The 19,081-nt window shown below is 47.3% G+C and overlaps 1 protein-coding gene across 6 annotated transcripts in view; it reads right to left on the bottom strand.

Moving 5' to 3' along the window:
* The window catches only part of MLXIP (MLX interacting protein), a 40,819-nt gene extending 22,076 nt beyond the window's left edge, over nucleotides 1–18,743 (bottom strand). For 5 of the 6 annotated variants that reach the window (XR_014027905.1, XR_014027906.1, XM_081339043.1 and 2 more), the window contains exons 1-6: nucleotides 18,316–18,743; nucleotides 6,363–6,469; nucleotides 1,798–1,877; nucleotides 1,404–1,493; nucleotides 747–788; nucleotides 189–333 (exon numbers count right to left, since the gene is read on the bottom strand). Coding sequence is in view for 4 of the 6 variants with exons in the window: in XM_081339043.1 (XP_081195169.1) it covers nucleotides 189–333; nucleotides 747–788; nucleotides 1,404–1,493; nucleotides 1,798–1,877; nucleotides 6,363–6,469; nucleotides 18,316–18,728 (877 nt within the window). In the remaining 2 variants the exon portion in view is untranslated. The remainder of the gene's footprint in view (nucleotides 1–188; nucleotides 334–746; nucleotides 789–1,403; nucleotides 1,494–1,797; nucleotides 1,878–6,362; nucleotides 6,470–18,315) is intronic. The other variant, XM_081339046.1, reaches the window with a different exon arrangement.
* Nucleotides 18,744–19,081: the final 338 nt, after the last annotated feature.

The raw sequence follows: 19,081 nt of genomic DNA, 5'->3' as shown, positions 1-19,081 counted from the left end.
TTTTTTTTTAAAGTGTAGCTGTCACTTCAAACGGTTACTAAATGAACTGTTGTAAGTCGAGGACTGCCTATATAAGGGGGGAGCAACGTGGGAGGTATTTTGGGGCTAGTTTTGTGGGTTGGGGAGGGGGCAATCAGACTGGGAATCAGCAGCCGCGAGGCCTGATGGAGGTGAAAGCAAAGGCCTACCTCTCTCCTTCGAATTTGGCCAGGTGACCAGCTGGTGACTGGACAGCGTAGAGAACAGGGTGTCAGAAGATCCCGACACGTAATCGTCCGTGGTGAAGAACTCTTCCAGCTCCATGGGGCTTTCTTTCCTGAAGAAGCCATCATCCTGGGGGGTGGAGAAGGACAGGAAAAGGTGAAGCGGAGAAACTTGGCATCCTGCAGGATTCCTCAGAGGAGAGAATGAGGACAGCTCTGAAATTGATATTAACCCTTTAAGACAGGGGTGTCCGACCTTGGCCATGTTAAGACTTGTGGACTTCCAATTCCCCAGCCAGCATTGGGTTATTGTGCTCGTGACAGCAGGCTTCACCCCCTCCCAACCCCGGTTCTTCTCTTCTATAAAATTTCCAACTTCCAAAGTGCTCTACCTGAGCGTTCAGGTGGAGCAGATCCTCTATTCAATCAATCAAACAAACATATAATCTGGATTTGTTTCAGTCATTCATTTGTTGGAAAACTTAGGGAGGTCTCTCCTGAACTGAAAAAACAAAAACCAACGATAGTCAAAATAATGTTTACCTGGACCAAACTGGACAGGTCTTCATCTTTGTGCTTTTGTAACTGGGGAACAAAGAGGAAGGAAATTGAAATAATTGAAAGCAGAGCTGAAACAGGAAGGAAGGAAGGAAGGAAGGAAGGAAGGAAGGAAGGAAGGAAGGAAGGAAGGAAGGAAGGAAGGAAGGAAGGAAGGAAGGAAGGACAATTGTCCAACTTGGAGCAGAATTTGAGTCACCCATTTTATGGGATCCAAATCAGTTTACTACAGGGCTAGAAACACAGCCGATACCCCAAATTTATGCAGACAAGATACAAAAAAATAGAACAGCCATTATTATGCCTTAAACACACCCCCATTCCCAAAATATCATCTCATTATCTGCTGTTTGACTAAGCTGCCTGATTCCAGCCTGGCCTGTTTGCTTGACGAGAGAATCATCTCAGTTCCTGGGGCCTCTAACTGGGAATTCTGCAATCTGAAGTCCCAAACCCAGCAGAAAGGGGAGAGTTGAAAGACGCTATGTTAGAAGGTTAAGTTGTATTGTCATAAACCAGTTGCCCTCGGACCCACACGGTTAAATTTACTAACTCTGTTCAAGCTGAGCTCAGGAGGCAACTCCCTGGCAAAACGGAATTATTTTTAACCAAAATATCAGCCATTTAAAAAAAGAGACATACTCTTTTCTTGAAGTAAGTTCGCCACTTGTGATATTCTCGGATGACAATGTCAATCCGCTGCCTCCAATATTTCTCATCCGTTCGACTACCCTAAAAGGAAAAGAAACGTGGTAGGAACAGGAGAGATCAAAGGAATTTCAGACAAGCCAACTCAACTCAACCCAACCCAACCCAACCAACCCAACCCAACCCAACCCAATCCAACCCAACTCTTTATCAGCATAAATTGGAAACCCAGGGTCACTATTACTGCCCATGGATGTCTCCCCACAAACCCCTTCAGGAAGTCCCAAATAGCACAGTCTCAGGAAGGAATCAACTAAAGCCATGAAGCTGAATAGTCCGCTGATCTACAAGAAGGGGGAGGTGGGACAGGTGGCCTCAAAGCACCCACCTGGTTTACCTCAGGAACATCCACAGAACCATCCAGGGGGGTCACAAAATTGCACACGGGGTTCTTCCTCTTCTCTAGATCTGAAAGAGAGCAAGAGGCTTTGCCAGACGGGTTCCTGGTGTGCACGTTTGATGTTTCCAACTTCGGACGTTCTCTTTTAGGTTATGTTTTTGTTCTTCCCCCTCCCAGACTGGTGACGCTGGCTGGAGATGCGAGGATCGACAGAGGCCCGGCCTGCCTGTTCATATTTTCCCTGTTGACAGGCAGGCACCTGGCTAGCTCCATACCTGATGGGAATTAAGATCCCTCCTACTGATAGTCCAGTGTGGCCGGGTCCGGACCGTGGTGGGAGGACGGTTTTGGACTGGTCAGTGGCCACCTCACTGGTGTGAGAGACCAGTTGGGGTGGCCCTGGCCCAGGATTCCCTTCTCTTTCTCTGCCCTTGATTGGACTCCTCAGCCGGAGTGAGAGGACGACTGAGGTTGTCCCTTGGATTTCCCATCTCAGGTGAGAGCTGAGATGGCTCTGCAGATTAGGAGATATGCCTACTGGACTTTTTACCATCTCTATACCATCATTGAGTGATCCTTGGACATACTCATAACATCTGCCCTAAAAGACTATCCCAGCGCAGTATGATTTATCACTACTCCGGAGCTGACTTGTATGCCCTTAGGGCAGTCTCTGCCTCATGGGCGCGACCTGTCGCCTGTTTCCATACTCCCCTTAATGACGATCCCAAGCTTTGGGATTCCGAGAGGTGGTTGGGCTTAGATAGGGGCCTCGAGTCAAGATATGTTAAGAGGCCCCTGATAAAATTTCTAGCCGGTTATTTTAAGAAGTTAGTGAGGGGGAGGGAAGGGAGGGAATTTTTAACCGGCACTCAGTCTGGTCCTGTTAGAGGTCCTGACGGGACGGGGTTGGGGGAGGTGGCTGCTGGTTCTGAGAATGTGGGGGTGGGGCTTCAAATCCCCACGGCGATAGGGAACGGCAGCAGGTGTCTGCGCGGAGGGCCATATCAACATCTGGGATCGCGCCCCCGCTATCTCCGAGCGGTGGCGCGCTCCGACCCTCCGGTTAGCGCCCTCTTACCCGGGGATGAGGGTGATCAGGCCCCTGAGCTCAGGTTGGTCTATTTTAACGCTAGATCCGTAGTTAACAAAGCTCCCCTCATCCGTGATCTGATCGAGGAGGAACGTGCGGATCTAGCGTGCATCACGGAAACTTGGCTGGGCTCGGAGGGAGGGGTGCCTCTCACCGAGATATGCCCGCCGGGTTTCCGGGTGCTGCACCAGCCGCGGGCTCAGGGCAGGGGTGGTGGGGTGGCAGTGGTTATTCGGGAGTCTTTGTGTCCCCGGGAGGCCACCATTGTCCAGATGGCCGGGAGTGAATCCCTCCTCTTGAGATGTGGTCCTCGGGTTCAGTTGGGCTTGTTGCTCACATACCTGGCGCCCAGCTGTGTGGCAACAGCCCTGCCTGAGCTGCTCGACACCCTCTCAGGGTTGGCGGTGGAGTTCCCCAGGCTTATAGTCCTGGGTGACTTCAACCTGCCATCACTGGGGGGGTCGTCGGAGTTAGCTCGGGAGTTCATGGCTTCCATGACAGCCATGGGCCTGACCCAGGTTATTGGGGGATCATACTCTCGACCTGGTGTTCCTGTCTGGACAGTGGTTGGATGATCTGGGAGGGGGTTCTCCATCCATCACCCCTCTGTCATGGTCAGATCATCACCTCCTGAGGCTGGTTTTCCGTCATGCCATCCCCCGCCGCTGGGCGGCGGAACCGACCAGGTGGTTCCGCCCCAGGCGCCTAATGGACCCGGACCGGTTCCAGAGGGCGCTTGGGCCTATACCTATCACCCTTACCCACAGCCCAGTCGATGCTCTGGTGGAGGCCTGGGAAACGGCTGCCACCAGGGCACTCGACTGCGTTGTACCCTCGCGACCTCTGACTCGGCGCAGATCCCGTTGGGCCCCATGGTTCTCTGTGGAGCTCCGGGAGATGAAGCGTCGGAGACGAGGTCTAGAGAGCGGTTGGAGATCCAGCCGATCCGAATCCGACCGATTGCAGTTAAGAACCTTTATAAGGTCTTATCTTGCGGCGATAAGGACGGCAAAGTCTAACTACTTTGCCTCCCTTATCGCGTCCGCAGATAATCGCCCGGCCGCCCTGTTTAGGGTGACTCGCTCCCTCCTTAACCAGGAGGTGAGAGAGGATCCCTTGCAGGGACGAGCCGAGGAGTTTAGTCATCATCTGGCGGACAAAATCGCTCTGATCCGGACCGGCTTGGACTCTGACTGGGCAGAGTCTGACGTGGAGGAATCAGGCGGTCTTGAGCATGTTATCTGGACTGAGTTCGACCCTGTTTCCCCTGATGATGTGGACAGGATCATGGGGAGACTGAGCACCACCACCTGTTTGTTGGATCCGTGCCCCTCCTGGCTAGCTTATGCGGCTCGGGAGGGAACACGAGGCTGGTTCCATGCAGTAATAACTGCTTCTTTGAAGGAGGGTGTCTTCCCTGCCGCCTTGAAGGAGGCGGTGGTGAGGCCCCTTCTCAAGAAGCCTGCTTTGGACCCGGCTGTTTTAAACAACTATCGTCCAGTCTCCAACCTTCGCTTTCTGGCGAAGGTTGTTGAGAGTGTGGTGGCGCATCAGCTCCCTCTGTTCCTGGAGGAAACTGATTATCTGGACCCGTACCAATCGGGCTTCAGGCCCGGATACAGCACGGAGACGGCATTGGTCGCGCTGGTGAATGATCTCTGGAGGGCTAGGGACAGGGGTTGTTCCTCTGTCCTGGTCCTATTAGATCTCTCAGCGGCTTTCGATACCATCGACCATGGTATCCTGCTGCGGCGTCTCAGGGGGTTGGGAGTGGGAGGCACCGTTTTACGGTGGTTCTCCTCCTACCTCCAGGGCCGCTCGCAGTCGGTGTTGACAGGAGGGCAGAGATCCACCCCGAGGTCTCTCATTTGTGGAGTTCCTCAGGGGTCGGTCCTCTCACCTCTCCTGTTCAACATCTATATGAAGCCGCTGGGCGAGATCATTCGTGGTTTCGGGGTGGGGTATCACCAGTACGCTGATGATACCCAACTTTTTCTTTCCACCCCGAACCAACCCAGCGATGCCCTCTCCGTGATGTCCCGGTGCCTGGAGGCGGTTCAGGTCTGGATGGGGAGAAACAGGCTTCGTCTCAATCCCGCCAAGACTGAGTGGCTGTGCATATCGGCATCTCGGGTTAACCAAGTTATTCCACCTCTAACGATGGGGGGTGAGGTGTTACCCCCCGTTGATAGGGCTCGCAACTTGGGCGTCCTCCTGGATTCACGGCTCAATTTTGAAGACCACATAGGAGCCGTGACCAGGGGGGCTTTTGCACAGGTTCGCCTGGTGCGCCAGTTGCGTCCCTATCTGGACCGAGACGCCCTACGCACAGTTACTCATGCGCTTGTGACCTCCCGTTTGGACTACTGTAACGCTCTCTACATGGGGCTGCCCTTGAAGACCACTCGGAGGCTTCAACTGGTGCAGAATGCGGCCGCGCGAGTTGTAATGGGGGTTTCCCGATACTCCCATGTAACACCTCTACTCCGCGAGCTGCATTGGCTTCCGGTTGCCCTCCGGGTGAAATTCAAGGTGCTGGTTATTACCTATAAAGCCCTACATGGCCTGGGTCCGGGCTATTTGAGGGAACACCTGCTGCCGGCATCAAACGCCCTTCGTCCAGTGCGCTCCCACAGGGAGGGTCTGCTCAGGGTGCCGCCGGTGAGAGATTGCCGGCGGGTGACACCCAGGGATAGGGCCTTCTCTGTGGGAGCGCCTGCCCTCTGGAACCAGCTGCCGGTGGAGCTGAGGACTGCCCCCGACCTCCGATCATTCCGCCGGGGCCTGAAGACCTGGCTCTTTGAGCTCTCAGGCCCAGGCTGAGGAGAAATTTTTAATTCGGGTTTTAATGTATACAGGGTAATTTAATATCTTTTAATTGGTTTTTTAACTTTTGTATGGTGGATTTTTAATTCCCTGTAAACCGCCCTGAGTCCTCAGGGAATAGGGCGGTATATAAATGCAAATAAATAAATAAATAAATAAATAAATTTAATGATGCATGCCTCTCCTAATCATTGTGGGTTTTTTTAAATGATGTTAGAACAAGAATAAAACTTCCACAAAAAACAATACAGGCCCAAACATTATGTCCAGGGAACGTGGTGAGCCATAAAGAGAGGCCGGCCAAAATTCTCTTGGAATCCAGGCAAGAACAGATCATGTCTTGCTCCTGATCAACTGCGGGAGACTGTCTTGCTTTCCTATGAATCCTTCACAGGATCCTGACAATAGGTTAAAATCCAGCTTCTTTAGGGAATATTAAGGGGCAATATTTTGCCACACCTCCCCTTTTCTGTTTGCAAAAAACAGATTTAAAAATTCCCTTCTCTTGCAAGAAAGATCTTGTGAAGAAGCAAATTGTAGCTGTTTTGAAATAACTGGACTCTTTCTGTTCCTAACTGAGACATGAATTTCTCTTTTAAAAAACTCTTCTGGGACAACGTTGTCTGTTACTCACACTGAATGTACCAAGCCCTCCAGATGGCATTGTTGAGTCGGATTTTGTCTCGACACAATAACTTCAACCCTTTGAAGTTCTTCCACTTGGGGGAAACCAAGGTCCCACTGTAACAAAGCAGAGCAGATCTGCATGAAGACAAAGACAAACCACAAGCTCTGAAGTCTGCCCTGCCTTTCCTAAACCTTTGGAAGAAATCGCAAGGGGCTTTTTTCATGCCAGTTCCCAGTTTTGGAGCGCCCCAAAATGGACAGCTTTGGGAATTTGTCACATTTTCCTCAACGGGAACCATTGGGAGATGCCGGGAAGGTATTCTAAAAGCTGAGTCTGTTCTAAGACGGAAGGAAAAAAAATGTTTATATTATATATTAATCCCATTTATATCGCGCCCTTCTCCGAAGACTCAGGGCGGCTTACAATCTAAAGCACAAATCAATGTGCTTAGCAATATGGTTTGGTTTATGGTTTGGAAACGAAAAGAACCTATGCTACGGAGTTGTTTTAAAGCAGAAAGGAATTATTTTCGGAAGGACTGATTTGAGCCAAACTGGTAGTGTTTCTCACCTGCGGCAACTTGAAGAGGGGTGGACTTCAACTCCCAGAATTCCCCAGCCAGCAACCTGGCTAGAAATCTACCCATGTTGGCTAGAGAATTCTGGGAGCTGAAGTCCACCCCTCTTCAAGTTGCCGAGGGCGAGAAACGCTGTTCTAGATCTTGAAAAATCAGGAAGGTACTTCTCTTTCCAAGCTTTCCTCCACCAGGTAGGCTAGAAAAGCACACCCCCACACACAAATTCTCCAGGTAAAATGGCCAAAGGAGTTCCGAGCTAAAGTTCCACAAGATGGGAATTTGCATGTTTGGGGAATACTGCAACGTCCCTCCTCCTACCAATAGACCTCTTCAATCCCCACTTTTAATTCGACACTCCTGATTTCTTTGGCTGTCTCTGAGTTGACCAGCTTCCCCAACCGATGCTAGCTAACCCCACCCCACCTCTCTGTTCTGGTTTCTGCTGCCAGCCATTCGCCCTCCTGCTCCTCAATTTAATGACATTATTCTTGAAATAATTCTGTAAGGGCCCACAGCCGTGACGGACTTAAGTCTAGACAGGGCAGGCGTGACAGCTGCCTCCCCTTCTGTTCCATCACTCCAGGAAAATCTCCTTTGAAGCTTTCTGGGCGGAATAGCCAGGAGCCTTGATGCCAACCAGGGCTTTGGAAAGCATTTTTTTTTTTTTTTATTGAAAAGTTTTAAAATACAGTTTTCCATTAGAAAAAAAAAAAAAAAAAAAACCCTTCCCCCTCCCTCTACCCCCCCTACCTCCCCCCAACGTCCCTCCCTCCCCTCCTCCCTCCACCCCCCCTCCCCCCCCGACTTCCCAGAGCTAAATACAAGGTATATGTATGTAAAAAAGCAATCATAAACTACCATATACTAAAGACTATAGATTCTAAAATCCATCACTCTCTAGCTTATATAGGATAAAACACACCTTAACCATAATAAATGTATATAAAAAAAAAACTAGCATAAAAGAAAGAAAAAGAAACGAAAGAAGACTCATTCGAATGCTACATAAAACTTCTTAACCCTATACTTGTTCTGGATAAACTCAATCCATTTTCTCCATTCCATAATATAACGTTCTTGCGAATGATCTTTCAAATAGGCTGAAATCTTCGCCATCTCTGCCAGGTCGGAAACCTTTAAAGTCCATTCTTCTATAGTCGGCAGTACCTCTTTCTTCCAATATTGACCTATCAAAAGTCTTGCTGCCGTAACTAAGTTCAACATCAGCTTAGAGTCCACAACTGTAGCGTCAACAATTATTCCCAACAAAAAAAATTGCGGACAAAACTTTATCCTCCGTTTAAAAATCTTCTGCATATTCCACCAGACTTTTATCCAAAAAGCCTTAACCTTCTTACATGTCCACCATATATGAAAATATGTTGCATCTTCATCACCACATCTCCAACATTTAGGCTGGTATTTCGGATACATACTTGCAAGCTTTTTGGGATCTAAATGCCATCTATAAAACATTTTGTAAAAGTTCTCTCTTAAATTTTGAGCTTGAGTAAATTTTACATTCCTCACCCAAATCTTCTCCCAGGTGTCCATTGTAATAACTTCCTGAATGTTTTGGGCCCATTTTATCATGCAATCTTTAACAAGCTCCGTTTCTGAATCAATCTCCAGCAATGCAAGATATATCCGTTTAATATGTGCTGGTCCCTGGTTTCTAATTTGCTTTATCAAATTTTCATCAGTCATTATAAATCCATTTTTCTGGTCTTCTTTCCACCTGGCCCGTAACTGAATATATTGAAACCAAGTTTGGACAACCTTCTCTTCTCGCAACAGGCTATATGCTTTCAAGCACCAAATATTCCTTTCCAAACTTAAAATCTCCTTGTACGTAGTCACATCATGTTTAAAGCCAGCATGTATATTTTCTATTGCGTGTTTTGGAATTGCCCACAATGGTATCTTGCTGCTTAACTTATGTCTATACTTCTTCCAAACTCTCAGCAATGCCTGTCTTAAAATATGCATCCTGAACACAATATCTACCTTCTTATCATACAACAAATATGCATGCCAGCCAAACAACAGATCATGGCCCTCAAGATTTAATAACCTCAATTGCGTCAAATTAATCCAATCGCTTATTCCTACTAATGCAGCAGCTTCATAATATAATTTCAAATTGGGCAGCTTAAGGCCACCTCTCTCACGAGTATCCTGCATAATCTTAAGTTTAACTCGTGGCTTTTTCCCTGCCCAGACAAATTTATTGATACCACGCTGCCATTCCTCCAAATTAGAATCTTTCTTAAGAATCGGTATCATTTGAAATAAAAATAAAAATTTGGGCAGGACATTCATTTTCACTGCTGCAATCCGTCCCAACAAAGACAATTGCAATTTTTGCCAACTCTCCAATTCTTTTTGAATTTTTCCCCATAATTTTTCATAGTTATTTTTATATAGCTTTGTATTAGAGGGCGACAAAATCACCCCCAGATATTTAACCCTTTTAACAATCTCAAATCCAGTTAATCCTTCTAAGAGAGCCTTCTGTGAAACTGTCATATTTCTAGCCAAAATTTTAGTTTTCTGTATATTTACTTTAAATCCAGAAACTTTGCCATATTGTGTTATTATCTCCATCAGGTCCACAACAGAGTTCTCTGGCTGGGTCACTGTAACAACCAGATCATCGGCAAATGCTCTCAATCTATAGTCCTGATCTCCAACTTGAATTCCCTTAATTTTTTCTGAATTCCGAATCTTGGTCAATAGTATCTCCAATGTTAACACAAATAACAAGGGCGATAACGGACACCCTTGCCTTGTGCCCTTCTCAATATTACATACTGCTGTCAAGCTATTATTAACTATGATTCGGGCAGTTTGTTTTTGATATAATGCCCTAATCGGCTGCAAAAAATTTTCGCCAAAATCCATTTTATCTAAGACTTTCAACAAAAATTGCCAATTCAATTGATCAAAAGCCTTTTCAGCATCTAAAAAGATTAGCGCTGCAGAGATCTGGTTGTGCCTTTCCAAAAACTCTAACACATCAACTATATGTCTCACATTATTTTTCATTTGCCTACCACTAATAAACCCCGTTTGGTCCCCGTGAATCACCTGTTGCAGGACCCTCATCAGTCTATTAGCCAAGACCTTAGCAAATATCTTATAGTCTGTATTTAAAAGCGATATCGGTCTATAATTTTTAACTTGAGTAGCATCCTGGTCTTCCTTCGGAATCAAAGAAATAAAAGCTGTTCTCCAAGACGGGGGCACCTCTCCCCCCCTCTGGATTGTCTGGAACAGTTCCTTTAACGGTTTTATCATCTCTAATTGCAAGTTTTTATAATAGGCCGCAGTCAAGCCATCAGTGCCTGGTGCTTTATCCACCTTCAGTTCCTTAATAGCTGTAAAAATTTCCTCTTCTGTAATCAGTTGATTAATCCCCTCTTTTTGTACTTGCGTAAGAACCGGGATGCTAGCATTCTCCAAATATATATCAATATCTTTTATATTAATTTCCTCCTTAGTATATAATTTCGAATAAAAATCCAGAAAAGCATCCTTAATAAGATTCTGTTGAAACACAACCCTTCCTTTATATTCAATCTTATCTATATTAGAGGCCCTTTGCTTTTTTCTCAGTCTATAAGCTAACCATCTGCCTGGTTTATTAGCGTTGCAAAAAGTATTATGCCTAGCAAACCGCAGATTAGTTGCCACTTGATCTGCCATTAATTTATCAAATTGTCCTCTTAGCAATCTAATAGCCTCCTTAATCTTCACATCCTCTGGATTCAAAATCAAAGCCTTTTCTTTTTCCTTTATTTCATTCTCCAGTTGTTTCCTTCTAATTTCCACTGCACGTCTATGTCTATTGTTCATATATATCAACACCCCTCTCATATAGGCCTTGCTAGCATCCCAAACCATGTCCATAGAAGTACCCTTATTCATATTAATCTCAAAAAAATCCTTCATCCGCTGTTTACATTCTTCCACATTTTTCTGATTTCTAAACAAATTCTCATTTACACGCCACGAGCGTCTGTCTCTTTTCTCCTCATCAATCTCCAACCAAACTGGGCTGTGGTCAGAGATAATTCTCGCACAAATCTTCACCTTTTTAGATCTCAGAAAAAGGTCATTAGTCAACAAAATAAAATCAATCCTTGAAAAAGATTGGTGTCTGTCAGAATAAAAGGTATAATCCTTCTCTTGGAAGTGTCTCTCACGCCAAATATCTCGTAATTCCAAGTCATCCTTCATTTCAAAAAAGGATTTAGGCAGTCTTGCATGACTTGGAATGCGCTTAAAAACTCCAGCCTTATCCAGCTGTACATCCAAAACACCATTCCAATCTCCCATAAAAATAAAAGATTTATAATCCAACTGGGTAATCTTTGTGTGAAGTAAGCTAAAAAAATCAGCTTGTTGTTGGTTAGGTGCATATAATCCAACTAAAAGCGTCTTTTTACCTTCTAACAACAGCTCAATCATAACATATCGTCCATGCTTATCTGCTTCAATTAAGTCTGCTGTTAAGGCACTTTTAACATAAACAACCACTCCATTTTTCTTATTCTCTGCAGAGGCAACAAATTGCGTACCCAGTCTCGAGTTCAATAAATACTTTTGATCCAAAACTCTAATATGCGTTTCTTGCAAACATATAACATCTATCTTAAATTGTTTTAAGTATTGAAAAACTTTCTTCCTCTTCTGCGGTGAATTTAATCCATTAACATTCCAGGTTAGAAATTTAGTTGCCATGCATATCCTCCAAAAGCTCTTGGACCACAGCTTTGATAGGACTAATTTCTTTAGGCCGTGCTCCTCCCACAGCTTGACTATATGTACGTTGTGAAGAATCTGAAGACTTTTGCTGATCTTGTTCTTTTATTTTCTTTGCTCGTTTTAAAGCAGCACGCGTTACTCTTTGCTCTCTAGGATCATCCAAAGAAGTTGTAGCTTGATCTCCTCCAACACCACTTTCCTCTGTTCCATCCTCTTGATGTTTTCCTTCTCCAGATCCCTTTCCAGCTTCCAGAAGTGTTAATGGGGCTGCTTTTAAGACATTGTTATAGAAATCACGCGCTTGCTTCACAGTAATCAGCCGGTACCTTTTACCTTCATGCATCACCATCAGCCCCTCAGGGATCTCCCATCTGAACCTTATATCTCTTTGCTTAAGCTCCTGCACAAGAAATGCATAGTCCTTCCTTCCCCTTAAGATCCTTGGAGGAATTTCTTTTAAAACCAGAACTTCTTGTCCAGCAATCACCACTTTAACATCATAGGCAGCTTGTATAACTTGGTCTCTAATTTCTCTTTTTGCAAAATAAACCACCACATCTCTAGGCAACTTTCTCTGCCTAGCAATCCATGAATTCACCCTGAACACTTTATCCATAGCTGCTCTTATTTCAGATGCTGGCTGGTTTAATACCCCTTCAAGAGCCTCAGAGATCAGTTGCTTTAAATCTTCTTTAATATCCTCTTTTAAACCTCTAATTCTGATAGCAAACTGCATCTGGTAATATTGGGCCAAGCTTAACTCCTTTTCCACTTTGTCTCTTATATTTTCATTCTCTCGAGCCTTTACTTCTAATATAGCATTTCTTTGAGCCAAATCATCCATTTTTTCATCTAATTCTTCCACACATTCCGCCACTTTATGCACTGAGGACAAAATGTCTACCTTCATCACGCTGAGCTTCTGTTCCATCCTCTCTTCCATTCTCTCCTCCAGTTTCTCCAGTTTCTCCTCCATCTGCGCAAATTTATCTGCCATTGATTGATTGATTGATTCCAAAAGTTTATCCAAAGCATCTCGTAAATCCTTCGGTGTCAGCGCTTCAGGAGGGTGCAATGCCTGTAGTGATGATTGTTGCACTGGCGAGGATCCACCACTCCGAAGAGTTTTAGGGGGAGGTTTCGCCGCCATCTTTTAGTCCTCAATTATGACGCACTTTCAAAAGTTTACAAAGTCCAACAAGCTAGAGAGTATATTAAAATAAATCTCTTCACCTTTGTCTCTTGTACCGCTCTGCCTGCTCCTTTAAATCATAGTCCTTTCTGCAGGCAGGGATGGTTCGCAGACGCCTGGCTCCGCTCCAAGAAGTTCGGAGCAGAGACGCCGGCCAGCTGGGAGCAACCCAGGCTTCGGGGGAGTTCAATCCTTCAGCCGCCCAAGCTCCAAGCTCAGGCGGCCCTGGAGAACTCTACCCCTACCTGGGGCCTCACCCCCTCCTCTTCTCCCGAGGAGGGGGCTTCAATTTCGCCCGAACAGCTGATCGGCGCTGTTTCGGGCGAAAAAACAAACAGCTGAGCCGCGGGCAGCCCGGGAAGGCTGTCTACGGCGCCGCGCCGCCACCGGAAGTCTTCTGGAAAGCATTAAGCAATAATAAAAGAAACCTCATGCACGCAAGCCCCAGTTTTTACTTCAAACGCTGCAGCTCCTTCCTTCATTTTCCCTCTGGACCGTAAACAGCGGTTGCTGGAAATCTTTCCCAGGGTCAAGGCCAAAACCGAAAGTAGCGTACGGTCTCCATACCCAGAATATATTTTTGGCTCCGCTTCACAGTTCCTCCTAAGGATAATGTGTGTGATGCATACGTGGTATAGGTTAGAGAATTCAAATTTCTCTTCTGGGGAAGCAGACGTGTTAATCCTGCTCTCCTCAAGTCAAGACTAACAACCTTTCTTCAAGCAAACGTTCGTTCAATAAAAGGTGCAAGGGACCTTGGAGGTCTTCTAGTAGTCCAACCCCACTCTAGTTCTGAACAAATGAAATCAGATTGGAGGGTGCCCGAGGGCCAGGATGGAGGAGGAGCTGCAGATGGGCCTCACAAATGTTCCCACAAACTTTATGACAACTGAGTTCCTGGGAAACTGAGTTGGCTCGAGGGGAACTGTATCCTGGACAAGATCTAACAGCAAGAGACGAGAATCGTCAAGCCCTTTGGGGACCTTATAAATTTCCACCTCTGGGCCAACATTCAGGATAGGTGGCAATCCTGGGTCGATTTCACACTTCAAGAGGGTTTGTCTGCAGTTCTTCAAAACAATCACAAGTCCAATTTTTCATGGGGGGACCTCTCCAACTGGAGGAAACGGAGCCGGACAAGGCCCCCAACTTCAAGACTGAGCGGTTTCTGACATATAACAGGTGGAGAAATCTGAAACCCTCTTCTGTCATCCAGGGTTGCATCATGTTCTCTAAACAACCCGAGGGTGTATAAATACATCAAAGGCAAGTGAGGATCTGGTTCAAATGATCTGGAAAAGCAGTGGCTCACCTCTCACACACTGAGAGACACCGCAGCCCCCCCCCCCCTGCAAAGTGTTTCTCGGCTGACCAAGAGGCCAATATGGTGGCAATTAATGAAGAGGGGGTTTTGCTGCTTTCGTCGCCATCTTTGCCCAGACCTTAAACAAAAATCTTTAACACAGGGATGGACAACTATGGGCCTTTGCGACCTGTGGACTTCAACTCCCAGAATTCATGAGATGGCAATTTTGGGAGCTGAAGTCGACAGACTGTGAAAGGGCCATAGTTGCCCAGCTCTGCTTTAACCGATTTTAATCTGTTAAATTAATTAATAGATCTCATCTGATCCACTACCTTTTATTATTGGTATCGTCATTATGATTATTACTTTGCTACTATTATTATTATTATTATTATTATTATTATTATTATTATTATTATTATTATTTTGCTGTGTTGCATGTACACTGAGTGGTTATGCACCGTAGACAAATTCCTTGTGCCTAATCACATTGGCCAATAAAAGTTTTCTTTCTCTTTCTCTCTTTGTATCTATCTATGTATCTATCTATGTATCTATCTATCTATCTATCTATCTATCTATCTATCTATCTATCTATCTATCTATCTAAATTGGGAGGGACCTTGGAGGTCTTCTAGTCCAAGCCCTGCCCAAGGAGGAGACCCTATACCATTCTGGACAAATGGTTGTCCAATCTGTTCATTTCTCCTCCAACAACGGATCTCTGCTGAAAGCTACAAATTGTATCTGGAGGCGAAGGGACAGTGGCTGACCCACCCCATCAAGCATCTGCTCTGGGACAAAATCCAGATTTCTGGCTAGCCCTTATCAGGAGAAGACAAGCCGGAGTGGTTTACAAGGAAGTCAGGCTGGCCCAACCGGTGCCAGAGAACTATCCAAACTGGAGGCGGTTTTGCACCGCGGGGACAGCCTCAAGCGATGAGATGGTCAAGCAGCCTCCACTTAGCACTTTGGAGTGGCTGTCTTATCAAGTGGCACTTTATTATCCTATAATGCAGCGAGCGTCTGGTGAAAGGGTCCCCCCAGCAGCCTGCAAAGGGACACACCACGAGCGCTTGACAAGCTTGACAAAATGAGCAACATCTTCTTCCCTCGTCTTCTGAACGAAGGGCATATAACTGGATTAAAGATACCCCCCCTGGCGTATTTATTTTCCGAGCACGGCTTTTCCAATGCCAAAAAAGACTGTTTGGGTGTGGAAATGAAAAAGAGAGGGTGCTTTGGGGGAAAAATCTGCCATCGAGAGCAAAGCAGAACAAAGCGCAGAGATTTTGTTTCGACCCACAGAGGAAGGCGGTAGATCCCTTCCATACAAGAGGAACAAGAAGCTCTTCGAAATCCAAGTGGACCAAGTGAAATTAGGGAGAAGGAAGGAGGGAAATGATTTAACACTGAATTCTAGCCCAAACGCCAAGGTGTTTTCCCACGTGGGAAGCTGTAAAAGCACCCGAACGCTTTCACACTTCACTTATTTGCACCAAGAATAAAACAATCTCCCAAACTCTCAGCCTGTTTGTTTAGGTGTGGCATGAAACCTACTTTTAGCACACCCAGAACTACTTTGCTTCTACGCTTTCAAAAAGAAGCTAAAGCAGCTCTGTTTGCAGGCAGGCAGGCATTTTCCCAAGCACCGTTTTAAGACCATCTGAACCCTGCAGAGTTGCTAGATTTAAAATCAAGTCTGCTGCAGTGCTCCTGTCTGAACTATCACCGTCAGGATTCGGGCAGGGAAAAGAAGTTGGCCGCTGTGCTCAGGAAGAGCAACATCCCTCTCTTTCCTCTATTGGAAAGACGGACGCGGCTCTTCCCAAGGGGAATCTGCTGTACAGGAAGTCCTCGACTTGCAACGGTTCATTTAGTGACCGTCCAAAGTCACAATGGCACTAAGAAAAGTGACGTACGATTGTTTTTTTCACGCTTACGACCATTGCAGCAGTCCCACAATCACGTGATCAGAATTCAGAGGCTTGGCAACTGGCATGTACTTATGACAGTTTCGGTGTCCCTCATAGCCCAAAGCATCTTATTCCACACCTGGGTTTAGGAAAAGTTTTCTTTTTTCCACTGGCCTAATAAGTGGATGCTCCTTCTTGTCTAGCTAAGAACAACGCATACAAGCGAAATCAGCTCCAGAGCAACAAGGGTGCCTCATATTTCACAACAGGCCAAAACTCTCTCTATAAACAGGAAATGAAGTGGGCCGCTAAGAGCTTCCGCTGGGAAGTAAATTAGTAACACAAAACAAAACTCAGGAACAGCACAGGTCACACCTCACAGGCCCAGCATTGTTCCTCCAGGAAAGCGTTCACACATTATCTACTGAAAGATCTCACAAGCTCTCCCATGAAGAGAGGAAGAGGGAGGGAGGGAGAGAGAGTGAGAGAGAGAGGAGGGAGAGGGAGGGAAGGAGAGGGAAAGAGGGGGAGAGAGAAGGAGAGGGAGAGAAAGGAAGGGGGGAAGAGAGGAGAGGAGAGGGAGGGGGAGAGGGAGAAAAAGGGAGTGGGAGAGAGAGGAGGGAAAAAGGAAGATAAAGAGAGGGAGAGAGAAGGACAGGGAGGGGGAGAGAGAGGAAGAAAGAGAGGAGAAGGAGAGGAATCTGTAGAAATAGCTGATGTCCAGGTAAGACTAGAACTTCTAGAAGTGACAAAAATTAAATATAGGAAAATATAACCAAGCAGAAGGCGAATAAGCAATCTAGGGAGGAGAGATGGATGACATATAAATTTAATGTAAATAATAATAATAATAATAATCACATCCTGTATTGCATTTTTCATGTGCACTGAGCCGTCCCAACCTCTGCACCTGCGGTGATTCATATGCCAGAGAGGGACAACTTTCCACTTCCCTGTAATAACCATTTTTTCGAGGCACTTAAAATGAGGAAACTCCGGCTACATTTGAGTCATAAAACAGACTCTCCTATCAGCAGGAAAACAGACCAGTTTGAGAACGTGATATAGCGCACGGGAGCAAACAGTAAATTTCAGCTGATAAGGCAGCTTTTTCAGGAAGAGAGTTTCATTCCAGGGAAACCACTTCTTTACCAGAACATTACAAGATCCAGAATACAAGTACTCCTCAACTTACAATCACTGGCTTAGCGACTGTTCGGGGTTACGATGGAACTCTCCAGCACTACTTACGATCCAGATTCATTCTATTTCCTCACCATTATTCAAAAAAAGTAAACACTCTGCAAGCAAATTGCTGAAGCATAAACATTTCTTGCAACCAGCACCCAGTGAGAGGCAAGCAAAATGCTTCTTGGAATAAATTCCACATTATAAATATGCTTTTCAAGTTCGTTCTGTGAAGACCATATGTTGATTGCACTTCCTAATATGGGATCAGCCTCAAAGCAGAGCAGAATACTGTACACTTACAGCTGTTGCTGGGTGAAACCACACACAACCTCAGGGTAGTTACAGCCACAGATTCAGCCTGTTTGTTTTTTTTTCTCAAAAGAACACACTTCATTTGTAATCTTTACATTGCATTTGCAGGTATGGATGGTTAAAACAAATAGGTTGGGGTTTTGTTTTAGTATATACAAATGCGTTGTTTGGATTTAGTGTACTTGTAAATGTGACCAAAACATAAACATGTCCTTAACTGCCCAGGCAACATCCAACTCCCCAAAGCCGGAGGATCAGAAACCCAGAAATTAAAAAGCAACGAAACCCAGAAATATTAAAAACACAATCCACAAGGTGCCAGATTCAAGTCCTGTTCTTTCGTTCAGAAATACAAGCAGTCCTCGCGACTGTGGCGACTATCCACAGTTACGACAGAGCCCCCCCCACCCGAGCGACTGATGACCCAGTTCTGGAGCTCTGACAGCTGCAGAGACCCCTCCCCAGGTCACGTGACCACATTTGGGGCGCTTGCAAATCGGCTCACCTTTACAGCCGGGTGCAGCGCTCCGCAATGGCCTAATCAGGGGGGAGGGGGAGGGAGAGACCCCCGCCCCACAAAGGCTCTTTTTCTCCACGATGGGCCCCAATATTCCCAGCCCTAGCCTAGCAGCGGCCCCCTCTCACCCCCCCCCGGCCTTTGCACCCCCCCGCCCCCCTTGTCCCCCCCCGCCCACCTGTAGGCCAGGCTCATGCACTCGAAGAGCTTGGTCAGCGAGGCGTCGATGCTGAGGCGGCCCCCCCCGGCCGCGGCCTCCCTGCGGGCCCAGCCGCCGAAGCGGTACGTCTGGCAGGTCTGCTCGTTGACCGTGTCGAAGTCGTAGCCCTTCTTGGGCGGGTGCTCGCTGTGCGGCGACGACACCATGAAGTGGCCCGAGTGGATGATCTGCCCCGCCGACGAGCAGCCCCCGCCGGGCCCCGCCGGGCCCCCGCACGACGCCCCGCACGACGCCGCCCCCGCCGCCGCATCGTCCCCCTCGCTGCCGCCCGACGACGACGACGACGAGGACGGGCGGGCCGCGGGGGGCCGCCGCCGCCGCCGGGGAAGAGGGGCCGCCGGCCCGGCCCGCAGAGACACGCCGGAGGCCATCGCCGCCGCCGCCGCCGCCGCCACGGCCCTCGCGGGTGGGCGGGGCCTGGCCGGGAACGCCCTGGCGGCCGGACTTCCTCGCGTGCGGGGGGCGGGGCCAGGGCTCCCCTTGGCCCCGCCCTCCCGCCCCTCCCACGCGCCCTGATCCCTTCCCGAGCGGAGAGAGAGAGACGCGGGCGGCCGCAGCCGGGGTCGCGCTCTCCGGAATGCCCTGCCGGGCCCAGGCTTGGAGGTGAAGCCCCCCCCAAGGCAAAAGGCCGGTCCGGGGGCCAAGCTCGGCCTCCCCCTCCCCCTTTGGGCGGATGAAGGACCCCAAGCTCCGTTTCAACCTCTGCCGCCCAGCTCGGAGTCCC

Source organism: Vipera berus, assembly GCF_964194415.1.
Source record: "Vipera berus genome assembly, chromosome: 14".
Taxonomy (NCBI): Eukaryota; Metazoa; Chordata; class Lepidosauria; order Squamata; family Viperidae; genus Vipera; species Vipera berus.
The sequence above is the reverse complement of the archived record's forward strand: the minus strand, read 5'-3'. Positions and strand labels throughout refer to the sequence as shown.